At 49.2% G+C, this 12706-nt stretch overlaps 1 protein-coding gene across 2 annotated transcripts; it reads right to left on the reverse strand.

Moving 5' to 3' along the window:
- Positions 1–6567: 6567 nt before the first annotated feature.
- On the reverse strand, positions 6568–12263 carry LOC123424829 (protein tesmin/TSO1-like CXC 7). 2 transcript variants are annotated; one of them, XM_045108523.1, is made up of 9 exons: positions 12107–12263; positions 10783–11304; positions 10392–10496; positions 9417–9597; positions 8480–8830; positions 8132–8220; positions 7951–8045; positions 7247–7645; positions 6568–7070 (listed from the first exon to the last, which is right to left on the reverse strand). In XM_045108523.1, the coding sequence occupies exons 2-9, from the start codon at positions 11229–11231 to the stop codon at positions 6910–6912; spliced, it is 1830 nt and encodes a 609-aa protein (XP_044964458.1). In that variant the 5' UTR covers positions 11232–11304; positions 12107–12263; the 3' UTR covers positions 6568–6909. The 2 variants fall into 2 exon arrangements, with proteins under 2 accessions (XP_044964458.1, XP_044964459.1); XM_045108524.1 differs by having other exon boundaries at positions 12102–12256.
- Between the last annotated feature and the right edge of the window lie 443 nt (positions 12264–12706).

The following is a 12706-nucleotide window of genomic DNA, read 5'->3' on the forward strand; positions in this document are numbered from 1 at the left end:
GTCAAGGATTCTATCCTAACAGCCACAAGGACCATGTGCTGCAGCCCCACAAAGACCATAGTACATAACTTATCCATCATTCTTCCCCTAAGTCTTGTACGTCGTCTTGTGGGAGAGTCGAATCATCCCAATCCTGGAGCAGAGTTCGAGGAACTTGATCCTCCCAAGAGGCTTGGTGAGCAGGTCTGCGAGCTGGTCCGTGGTGTTGATGTAGCTCGCCTCGATGCTCCCTTCTTCCAAACAGCTGCGGATGAAGTGATACCTCAGTCGGATGTGCTTGCTCCGTTCGTGGAAAACGGGGTTCTTTGCCAGGGCCAGGGCGGACTTGCTGTCAACCAGGAGCTGCATCGTTTTGGTGTCTCGGACGAGGAGATCACCAAGTAGTCGAGCGAGCCAGAGCGCCTGAGTGCAGGCGGTGGAGGCCGCTATGTACTCGGCCTCACAGCTGGACAGGGCCACCACCTGCTGCTTGACCGATTGCCAGCTCATGAGACACTTGCCGAGGAAGAAGAGGATCCCGCTCGTGCTCTTGCTGGTGTCGATGTCGCCGGCGTGGTCGTTGTCGCTGTACCCGACGAAGTGTGCCGCCCCCGGACACCTAGGGTAGTGGAGTCCGTGGTCGAGTGTCCCTGCCACGTAGCGGACGATCCTCTTCACTGCCTGCTGGTGCTCCGACGTCGGTCGCTCCATGAACCGACTAACATAGCCCACGAAGAATGCCAAGTCCGGCCGTGTGTGGGCGAGGTAGTGAAGGCTCCCCACAAGGCGTCGGTACTGCGTAGCGTCCACTTCCTCCGTCGTGCTGTCGCGGCTCAGTTTCAGCCTCTCCTCCATCGGAGTGAGAGCTGGGTGGCAGTCCGTGAGCCCAGCTAGCTCAACGATGCGCTTGGCGTAGGCGGACCGTCGAAGCGCGATCCCGGAGTGATCCTGGTGCACCTCGATCCCTAGATAGAAGGAGAGGAGCCCCAGATCACTCATCTGGAAGCTGGCCTTCATGTCTTCCTTGAACGCCGCCACCTCTGCATCTTTGATGCCGGTGATCACCAAGTCGTCAACATAGACGCCCACCAGCACGGCATTTCCTCCACTGCCCCGTCGGTAGATGGCCGCCTCATGCGGGCTTTGCTCGAAGCCCATCTTCTTTAGCGTGGAGTCCAGCTTGGCGTTCCACGCCCTAGGTGTCTGCCGTAGGCCGTAGAGAGCCTTACGCAGGCGGAGTACCTTGTCCTCCTGGCCGGGGATCGCAAATCCCGGTGGCTGATGCACATAGACTTCCTCCTTCAAGTCGTCGTTGAGGAATGCCGACTTGACATCCATGTGATGGACACGCCAGCCTTCCTGGGCAGCTAACGCAAGGAGAAGTCGCACGGACTCCATCCGTGCCACGGGAGCAAAAGCGTCGTCGAAGTCGACCCCTTCCTGCTACAAGAAGCCTCGGGCCACCAAGCGAGCCTTGTGCTTGATGATGGCGTCGGCTCCATGCCTCTTCAGCTTGAACACCCACTTAAGGGTGATTGCGCGGTGACCACGAGGGAGGTGAGCGAGCTCCCAGGTGCGGTTCTGCTCGACCGCATCCATCTCCAACTGCATCGCGGCGCGCCATGCCGCGTCTCTCTCAGCCTCTGCAAAGGACCGAGGTTCGCCGTCCTCACACGCGAGTTGTAGCTGCGCCTCCATGTCGCGTGGCACCAGTCCCGGCACCGGCTGGTCGCCGAGTAGATTATCCATCGTACGATACCGCAGCGGTTCGTCGCTATGATACGCGTCGATGCGCTCCTCGTCGTGAGTGAGCGGGGGAAGCGAACTTCATCGGGTTGTGCTCTACGTGAGCTGGTGCTGATGAAGACGAGCCCGGAGTGGTGACTGCCGGGGCTGGAGTATGCGGCGGCGGCGGTTGTGGTGCCGTCGGCGTAGCAGGTACCGAAGTCGATGTAGTTTTGGGGGTTGGGGTAGACGTGCTCGGCGAAGAGGAGCTGCTTGCTCCCCCAGCTTCCTTGAAGTGGACGTACTCGACAATGAAGTCGTCATACGTCGAGCCGTCGTCCACCGCCTTGTCCCATTTCCACCCCCGCCCTTCGTTGAACACGACGTCTCGCGCCGTGCGCACACGCTGTGTCTCTGGGTCAAGGATGCGGTAGGCCTTTGAGCCCTCCGCATAGCCGATGAAGACTCCCGGAGTACTCCTGTCGTCGAGCTTGCCGATGTGGCCGAGCTCTTTGGCGAACGCAAGGCAGCCAAAGACCCGCAAGTGAGAGACCGCCGGCTTCCACCCATGCCAGGCCTCGTACGGCGTCCTGCCGTCGAGTGCCTTAGTAGGCGAGCGGTTGAGGATGTAGACGGCCATTAGCACCGCCTCTCCCCAGAAAACAGCCGGCATCCCTCTCTCCTTGAGGAGAGCCCGAGCCATCCCCACAACCGTCTGGTTGCGTCGCTCGACGACGCCGTTTTGCTGCGGGCTGTACAGCGCGGAGTAGTGGCGCTGGATGCCCTCATCAGCGCAGTACGACGCGAATTCAGCCGCCGTGAATTCGCCACCGTTGTCAGTGCACAACACGCGCAGTTTGCGACTGCTCTCCGCCTCCACAGCAACCTGGGCGCGCCTGATGGCGTCCGCCGCCTCTCCCTTACTGCCGAGGATCATCACCCACATGTAGCGAGAGAGGTCGTCGACGAGCAGCAGGAAGTAGCGTCGACCTCCTGGTGTGGCTGGCGTCACCGGGCCGCACAGGTCTCCGTGCACGAGCTCCAGCCTCTCCTTGGCCCGAAAACTCGCTTGCTGGGGAAAGGGGAGTCGTCTCTGCTTCGTCAGCACACAGATGTCGCAGAACTGCTCCACATGGTCGAGGCATGGCAGGCCTCGCACCATCTCCATGGCACTTAGACGCTTCAGGGCCTCAAAATGAAGGTGCCCAAAGCGCTCATGCCATTGCCACGCCTCGTCGTCCCGACGGACAGCGAGACAGACCGGTTGTGCCACCTGCACATCAAGGACGTAGAGTCGATTTTCACCTCTGGGTACCTTGGCGAGAAGGCGACGCTGGCGATCCCAGATGCGTAGGACCCCATGCTCAATCAGCACGCGTGAGCCGTTCTCATCCAACTGTCCCAAGCTGATGATGGAGTTCCTTAGCGCGGGGATGTAGTAGACACCGGTGAGCAGTCGGTGCTCTCTCGTCTTGGTGGTGAAGATGACGGAGCCGGCGCCCTTAATTTCCATAGCTGAGGCATCCCCAAACTTGACGGAGCCTCGCGCGTTGGAGTCGAGCTCGGCGAAGAATTCCCTTCGACCGGTCATGTGGTGGGTGGCGCCGGTATCGAGGCACCACCCTGCAGTCTTGTCCTTCCCGGAGCCATCGCCGAGAAGAGCGTGTGCTTTTGGCTCGTCGAGGTGGAGGAGAGCCTTTGCGACTGGTGTCGCTGAAGGTAGCTCGAGGCTTGCATGCGGCATGAACAGAGCCGTCTCCTCCTCCTCCGCCTGTGCGACGTGAGCCTGGCCTTGTCGTGGTTGTCGACACTCATTGGCCCAATGGCCAAGCCGGCCACAGTTGTGGCAGCTGTTGTCCTGTGCCGGCTTGGGGTTGCCAGCGACGCCGTCCTTGGCGCCTCCGCGGGCGTCACCTTCGGCACATCCTTGTGCCTTGCCGCCCCTTCGCGCCTTACGCTGCTTGCCGCGCTTGCGGCCGCCCGTCGTGGAAGAAGGCTCCCCTTTCTTCTTGTCACCAAGGCTGGCATCCCACTACTCCCGAGTTAGGAGCAGCTTCCCGCCGGTGGTGATGGGCCCCGAGGGCGGCTATGGCTCGTCGGTGTCGACGACCTTGAGGTGACCTATCGCCTCCTCGATCATCATCGTGGAGAGGTCCAGCAAAGACTCGATCGAGCGAGCCATCTGCTTGTACTTCTCGGGAATGCACCGGAAGAGCTTCTCGACAGCTCTCTCCTCGGTGTAGGTGGCATCGCCGAACTTCACCATCTTCTGCAGCAGAGTGTTGAGACGGAGGGCAAAGCCATCAACGTCCTCACCTGGCTTGAAAGCCAGGCTCTCCCACTCCTTACGAAGTGCCTGCGGTGTGGACTTGCGAGCACTGTCGCTGCCGATGCGTGCCGCGGCGATGGCGTCCCAAGCCTCCTTGGCAGTCCGCTTGTTGGAAAGCGAGAACTGCATCTCGAGCGGGACTGCGGCGATGAGGGCGTCCAGCGCCCGTCGATCTTCTTGGTGGTCGACGTTGCTGTCTTGGACTGCCTCCCACAACCGCCGCACCTGGAGCCCGATCTTCATGATCGCGGCCCACTCGACGTAGTTGGTTTTAGTGAGGGTAGGCCACCCAACACTGGGACCAACATCCCTGACCACAGTCCGGACCTCGTAGAGGCCGCGGTCCTGGTCGTTGCAGCCGCCGTCGCCGTGCGCACCTCCACCTGGAGCGCGGGCGTGCTCGGCTGCCCACTGCGTTGTACGCTCTTGCGCCACTTTGGCACGGTCTGCGTCGGCGCCGTCGTCCGCACGCGCGGAGCCGTTGGAGCTGCCGGAGCCGACGCGGAGTGCCTTGGCATCCGTTGTAGCCTCACGTGCTGCCTCCGCTGCTGCTGCTGCTTCTACCTCCGCCCTGGCTGCTTCTAGCTCCGCTCTCGCTGCTGCCAGCTCCGCTGCAGCCAGCCTCGACACCCTTGCTGCCGCAGCTGCTGCTGCTACAGCTGCTCGCTCATGCTCCTCTGCCACGGCGCGCTCGGCCTCCTGCCGGCGCCGTATGCTCGAGGTAGCCGTGTGATGAGAGCGACCTGCAGACATGGCTCGCTGCAGGGGGCTGTTGCGTGAAGAGGAGGCTGTTGCTGACGAGCTGCTGCTCGACAGTCCGGAGGGAGGGAGGTAACTAGGGGCAGTCGGAGCAGCTGCTGCTACCGGCTTAGGCTGCTCAGCTCCCGGTGAGAGAGGTGAGCAGGAAATGCTCAGGGTACAAGATAACGAGGCTCTGATACCACTTGTTAGACCTTTCAACCTGAGCATTGATAGTTGTGGATGACACTAGGAGAGTTGGGACAATTTTCGTTGGTTTATTTCTCACACAATGCCATGCCAACCTGAGGGGTTGGGGATACATATTTATAGGCTGCTAGCGAGCCAAGCATATGCTAAGATGCTAGTCTAAGATGCTGCTAAGATGCTAGTCTAAGACGCTATCCTAACTGCCAGTCCTTGATGGTCAAGGATTCTATCCTAACAGCCACAAGGACCATGTGCTGCAGCCCCACAAAGACCATAGTGCATAGACTTATCCATCATATTATGCTAGTTAAAGACAATACTGGTCCAGAAATAATCCATATACCAGCAGGAGCTAAATTCCAATTACTAAGCTCCCTTACAATTACTAAGCTCCCTTGGAATAGAGACCTATGAAAGCTTGAATTACAATTGTTAAGCTCCCTAGGAATAGAGGCCCGGGAAAGCTTTAGTCCCCACAGTGGACCCAACAAACGGTATCAAAACCGACACGGCCATGGCCCATGTAGCGATGTGTGCATATTACGTTAACGAATTTTGATAAACTGACATTTTATTTTGCTAGAATTTTCTACTAAAACACTTCCCATTAAAAAAAAAGGATTGCAAGCAAACACGTATGTTCGTGGCCCATGCGTATTGCATTGGCCATTCTCCCCGGTTTGTTTTTTCAGCCAAATTTTCGAACCTCACCGGTTTTTTTATTGAGACATTTTGAATTTTTTTTCCAAAAATATCCAGGAATTACATTTTTATGAATTTCGATTATTTTAGAAATTTAAGAATTTACCATGAATTTAAATAAAATTTGGAAAAAAACATGAATATGAAAATAAATTTATATTCAGGAATTTCAAAATATATTCATAAATTTATATTCAGGAAAAAAATAAAAAAACGTAAACAGGAAAAGTAAAAAATAAAAATAAAAGAGAAAAAACCCAATAGAGAAAAAAGAAAAAGAAAGCAAACGGTCTGGTCCTTGCATTATTATTATTATTTGCATGAATCTCAGTCGCCTTATGTCTTTTTGCTGCCATGTCAGGCCAAATTTTAATTTTAGGTTGCATTGTGTTATGGTATTCATCGTCCTCAGCTAATAGGGTGGTTTGCAATAGTTGCATGTTCAGTTTCCACCATATAACTAAACTATATTCATGTAAATTGGAATGATTTACCACTGTTTCATCGGTAGCTCTTTCTCTATGTATTAACTCTATTGGATCCCTCAAAATCTTTGTAAATCAGGCAATCCAAGATGAAAGGATAAGCTTCAGGATTTACTGAGGGAAGAGAGTATGCCCAAATTTTACTGCCACGCAAGGCCAAATTGTATTGTATTGCGGATTTTCATGTTCCTGTTCAATGTCCATTGTATAACTAAAGTATATTTATGTACAACCGTATGATTTTATAACTGTTAGTCACTAGCTCTTCATATGATCACTCTATTGGATTCCTCAAGATCTATGTAAATCAAAGGAATCCAGTATGAAATGGTAAAATTCAAGATCTATGTAAATCAAGGAACCCAGTATGAAATGGTAAAATCCAGGAATCTCCAAAAAGACTTATAACGGAGGGAGTATATTTCACAATCTCAGCAAAAGAACCTCATCAGGTGATCACGGGCGAGATATTCACTCATGTCCAGAAGGCGAGGCTTCAGTTGCCAATGCAATTCATGTGTGGTACAAAGGGATGAGTGATAATACTTAGAGAAGGTTAGCATCTAAGAAATGAGTTATGCTCAAACCAAATCCGGAAATCCACCCATCAGGTTCTCTAGGTTAGCACCCTAGGTTTGCTATATGCCATTGTCGGCAGCCATTTTACGCAGGAAATTAAATGCTCATTCTGGCTACAGCATGCTCATGCCACTGGGCTGCTGATCTCACTTCTTGAATCAGCTACAGACCTGGTGATTTGATGCTTGCTGGAGAATGGAGCGCCTGTCGGATTGTTTCTCCAACCCCAGCAACCTCTGCAACCCTCGATATGGACGAACCGCAACTGCTGCCGACAGAAGTCTGCTCGTGGAACTTTGATGGCATAGAAGAGAGCTTCGCTTCTGCAAGAATGAAACGAAGAGCCGTTAAATCTGGATGCTTATTTGGAACAGTGCTGATACAGAGCCAAGTAGTAATAAAACTATAGGTTTAGATGGTTTCAGCATCTCGTATTAGGATGACGGCTACTATTGCATCTACAGAATTTTATGAACGCCATGGCGCCGCTAGCACTCACCATGAAACCTCCCGCAGTTCACAACCTCACCAAGATAGTCATGCAAGGTTTTCAGAATGCGTTTCTCTTGCTCTTTGTAAGTGTCTGACAACCTCTGTTTGGTGTCCGAGGGAGTTACAGCTGCAAAACTTGGTGTCAGGAAAAGCCGATCTTGCTCGTTGCACATCAGTTCCCGGGTTCCGGGAGACACCGGTCTTCTGTCATACTTCCATGTATCAGAAGGGTCGGATCTTGGCGTTCCTGCCCTTACTTCAGAAACAGGAACTGCGGTTAAACTGTTTTCTGTTGAGCACACTTGTTCATCCCGCTGTTTCTCAACTGCTTCCGTGTCAGGGTTTATGGAAGAAAGGCAACTATCAGCTCGATCTAATTTTCTTCTGTTAGTGTTCTCCTTAACACCTGATGAATATGAAACAGCAATGAGATTCAGAGAAAATATACCTTAAAATACACCTGATAGTGAGTTCTACTTTTAAGGTATGCGCAATTTTTCGTTTAAGTGGAGTAACAAAGCAATCCCTAAGAACTGAATGTGACAAGGTCACCATGTTCTATACTGTACTTCCCAATAGTTGATGGAAATCAACAATAAGAAATCATGAATGGCCATAGAAGAATGTGAGCAAGCAAACATAAAACAATTCAGCATAATGAATCACATATTTGGATCACATCTACGATTGTTCTTTTGGAGAGAACAATACCTACAGATGCTCCAGCAGCTTGCCTTGATACTAGAAGCAATAATTTACAGAGCTCATTGACATTCTCTATCTGGATAACATCAGCTAAAAGTGGCCTTCAGAAGATAAGAAATATATATCAGACAACACAACCAAATGAGTTCAAATGAGAAATTGGTCATAACCATGGCCAGAATGTGACCTGTAAGTAACTCCATGCGGTTCTACTTCGACGTCACTTTTAGTGCCCGTGCCTTCTATAGGAACATGAGTGAGCAAAGACGAAGTCACCTGAAACGGGGTAAAACCAAAAGTATATGTTAATAACCAGAATTTCAACCTTTTTTTTACCTTTTACTTCATCCAAATGATATGTTCTAGCATTTGAGCTACTAATCATAAATATTCAGTCCGTCATCGGCCATTTATAAATTATAAGACACCACATGTTCTTGGCTGATACAGCATATACCCTAAATTGTTTTCTAAGTCAACATAACGAAAGCCGAAATCATGAATATTATGGAAGGCATGCTGTAAAAAGAATTACTTGTGAAGAATCATTGTTGCTGATGAGCTGATCTCTGCCTGAAGAAGCCACTGAAAGATTGGAGAGCTTTTCTGCAGAATGAGAAAGAGCCGCATATGGTCCAGTAATACCCACTAAAGCAGGATTCTGCATATGATGTGCATAGACAAGGTGCTGCTGGTGCTGGGTGATACGGCGTATTGCTTTCCTATCTTCACTGCTCTCATAGTTCTTGCAATCCATACATTTGCAGTTCTCTGAACAGAGAATATTAGATCGGAAGCACTCGCAGTATTTCTTCAGGCACTCAGATCTCTTGCAATGGCACCCCTTCGTGTGCTTACCCACAAGAGGACCTTCTGCTACTTTAAACTGGGATGTAAAGGGAATGGATTTCATACATGACATGATAAGGCAAACATATTGGAATACAACTCAGAATTTGGCTTGTTTCTCACATAAGTATTGACTTAAGCCCTTAACTCATGGTATGGGCTCGGCGTCAATGATTATTGCTAGCAGAACGCCATGGTCAAATTTGTCAATTTTGAGCAATGTACCCAAAAGGAAGTCAGGTAATGGCATCCATGATTAATTTCTGACATTGGAAAGACAAATTCTAGAGACAAAAGGGGGATTTGAGTTTTCTGTCATTGTTGCTGTACCGATCTTGCTTAGCATGAAAGACAAAATCCAGCAACTATTGCACATATAATAAATAAAGATGTGACACTTAGTCTAATGATATATGAGTCTTGACCTCAGAACATTATTTGCGCCGTAAATTTACAGGCCACTTCATGTGTTTCTTAATCATGGTTAAATTTTCCATACAGACAATAAAGCAAGCAAGCAAGCAAATAAGGTTTTAAGATGACATAGATAGCCAAGCCCTTCAGCAACTGGAGAACTGGAGGAAAACACAAGTCATTCTTGGAACATATACATTGTGCTCTACCTCGCGGTTTTGGGCTGCATGTGGAGGGATGTTCTCAATTTTGGGCATAAAGGCCATAGGATTCCTTTCAATTGCAGCATCAATAGCATCCTGTCTTGCAGCCTCATGACGAACATTATTATAACAGTTTTTGCAGTTGCAATCCTTGCAGTAGCTACCTGATGCAAAACACTCACAATACCTGGAAATGCATTTAATCAAAAGACCAATCAGTAGAATTTTATGATCTAAAACAACCCAAGTCGTTGCCTAGCTATTAAAAAGCAAGAGCTGTAGACTGACTTGAAAGAACAAAAGGAGTTCATGAGTAATGCAAGTGTTCAGAAAGAAGGAAAAATCTCATTAATGTTGTAGATATTAGAACATTTTTATAGACTTGGTCAAAGATAAAGTTTGACTTAGGACAAAACTAGAACCTCAATCAATTTGGAGTGGAGAGAGGACTTGTTTTTCTTATAATTTTGGCACTATTTTAGATTATATTTTTGAAAATTCAGTTATTAATTATCCTGATAGTGCAAGGCGCAAAGGAATTACCACAAAAATAAACAATATTTTGTTCTTTTACTTTCACATTTGCTATTCTAATAAGTACTCCAAAGATGGAGCCGACAAAGAAACTGTTTAATCACAAAGCGTAGAACACGGACCATAGCATCAGTCAAATTATGAAATAAAATACTATGAAGAAATAACAACTGTATCAGGTTTCATTTGGAGGTTTAATATACAATTTTTTGCTTGTTTACGTTGTGCCCCTTTGGCGACTGATCAGCAGTACATCACTGAAAACAATACAGGAATACGCACACGTTATGCACGTACAACAGCTGTGAGATTTTTTACAGCAAGAAATATACAGTAAATAAGCACTAATCTTAATGACTTAAGGGATAAAATATTTAACCTAAAAAAACCAGTAGTAAAAAAAATCATATGCTGCATATTGTTTAAATAAATTATAAGGGAAATTACTTCTTCAGACATTTCGAGTACTTGCACTTGCAGTGTTTCCTCCCTGATGTCCTGTCTGTGGATTCCCATGATGTTTCACTCTGCGGGTATCGAGCATTCCATGTCCTGGAGATAGGAAAATATGCAACAATCAAGGAAAATAGTTTCCGGCCAACTTTTCCCTGCTCTCAGATGATAAAAGGAGGAAAACCTGGACACGATTTCTCAATTAACTTTGAAACACAGAATACCAGCTGCAACTATTCTATAAAGAGGAAGAAACAAATCGAATGTCCTAGTAGGTAGTTGCCAATTTCAATTCCTTCAACCAAACATCCCATCACATTATATGCCATAGACTCTAAACAAACATTACTATTCCCGAATTACATAGGAGGGAGAGAGAGCTCACACGCCTACAGAGGTTGCAGGCATTGGCAGCACTACTGGCACCTCCGTCTTGGGCAACGAATGTTTCAGAACTGGGGGTGCCTGTTGCAATGGGAGCAGTTGTACCCTTGGTGGTGGCAGCCCTGCAACTTGCAATGCCTCCATTAATGGTAAATCTTGCGACAGCACAGGTGAACGCCGCCGCACCTGCAGCTTCTTAGCTGCGGGTTGAGAAGGAAATGGCATGTGGTGCTTTCTGACCATTAGTGTAGGCCATGGCACCGGAGGCCACAGTGGCAGCGATGAGCGTACTTTCAGCGGAATGACCTGACCGCGGGGAGGAGTTCTCGGCGGCCCAAGAGCCTGGGAGAGCGATGTCGCTATTGCAGCACTTTCTCGCTTGCCGGCGCAGAAGGCCGAGCCTAAGTTTGGCCGCACCGAACCCGAAGGAAGGTTCAGTGGATTGTCCATTTTGTACCAGTTTTCAGATCCACCTGGGGGCCTTGCTGGGGTATTGCACTGTCATCTCTGGGTCCGGCATCACCTGGCATCACAGAGAAAATTCAGTTGAGCATGATCAGTACTTAGTTGAAGTGTTATCCAGGACTTTAGTTGAGCATGATCAGTACTTAGTTGAAGTGTTATCACAGAGAAAATTCAGTTGAGCGTGATCAGAAGTTCAGAACTTCCATTTTATGTTAAAACTATGACCAGTACTTGGGTGTAGTGTTATCCAGGACGAATACTTCCAGACTTTCACAGATTGATCGCTTGAAAAGCGCAAATTCGCTCTCAGATCAAACCGATGAAAATAAACTAGTCAACGCAAACCCATCTCTGGGGCATATCAAAGTACTTTCACTTGCCAGTCGCCCCACAACAAGAGTAATCCCCAAACCACCGAAATCCGTCCGGTTCCATGGAACATTGGTAAACAAATCTAACTGGTCTGCACACAGGACGACAGTGGCACCCAATGTATCCTCTTGATCAAACCGATTTTATTTTGCTCCCACGAATTAATCAGCAGAACGTCAGCACATATCCGAAACAAACTGGATCCAGCGGCCGCCACTCGTCAGTTCTGAAGGGTTCTGACACCTCGCAGCGCCGCAAAGCCAGAGCCCCGGCATTTCATCCACCCCGGAACGACCCCCGAAACGAAATCCACCCGCCGAAAATGCTTCGAGCCCTCACACGATGCGCGGCAAAACCACATACGAGACGAAGAAACATCTAGGAGGAACCAGAGCATCTTAGGAAGGGTTCCCGTGGACCTATCGCGGATAATCCCCACAGCAAAAAAAAAAAAAAAGCAGCGGCGAAAAGCTGGGGATGGACCTCACCCCGGACGCGCGCTAGGTCGATCCGCGCGGCCGAGAAGATCCGGCGAAGGGGCGCCCGCCGGCGACGGGCGGCGAGGCAGGGGTGGGGGCGCGGCGGGTCGGCGGGGGTGCTGTGCTTTTTCGATTTCGGGAGGTTTCGCTCCGTTTTCCAGGGGACGGAGAACAGATGGAGACGGGAGAAGGTATTTATAGCTGCTGTCGCCTGACGGCCGAGAAAAGTTTTGAAGGTTTGAAGTTTGAAATGGTAGAGCCCCGTCGAAATTGAACACTGGATTTCAAATCCCTGAAATTGGATCCTTCGCCTTACTGAGACCGGCCAATCCAGGGTTTCAAATCTCATCAAGTTTGGAGTAGCAGATATTGGGAGATACTTCGATTTTTCATTTTCGACCGAATTTTAGCCAAAATTTAAAACGAAAGAAAAGTGTCCAGAAACAATTGAAAACAATCCAAAAAGTGAACACAATATACTGATCATTCTGTTTTAAAAATCCAACCGATTAAAAATTACAAGAAAAATACCAATTCAGTCTGGTTGTTTTTTAAATCTTGCGGTAAGTTGAGGGTGTATTTTCAGTTTTTTGACCGGTTTCAGAGTTG

This window comes from Hordeum vulgare, chromosome 2H (assembly GCF_904849725.1).
Source record: "Hordeum vulgare subsp. vulgare chromosome 2H, MorexV3_pseudomolecules_assembly, whole genome shotgun sequence".
Lineage (NCBI taxonomy): Eukaryota > Viridiplantae > Streptophyta > Magnoliopsida > Poales > Poaceae > Hordeum > Hordeum vulgare.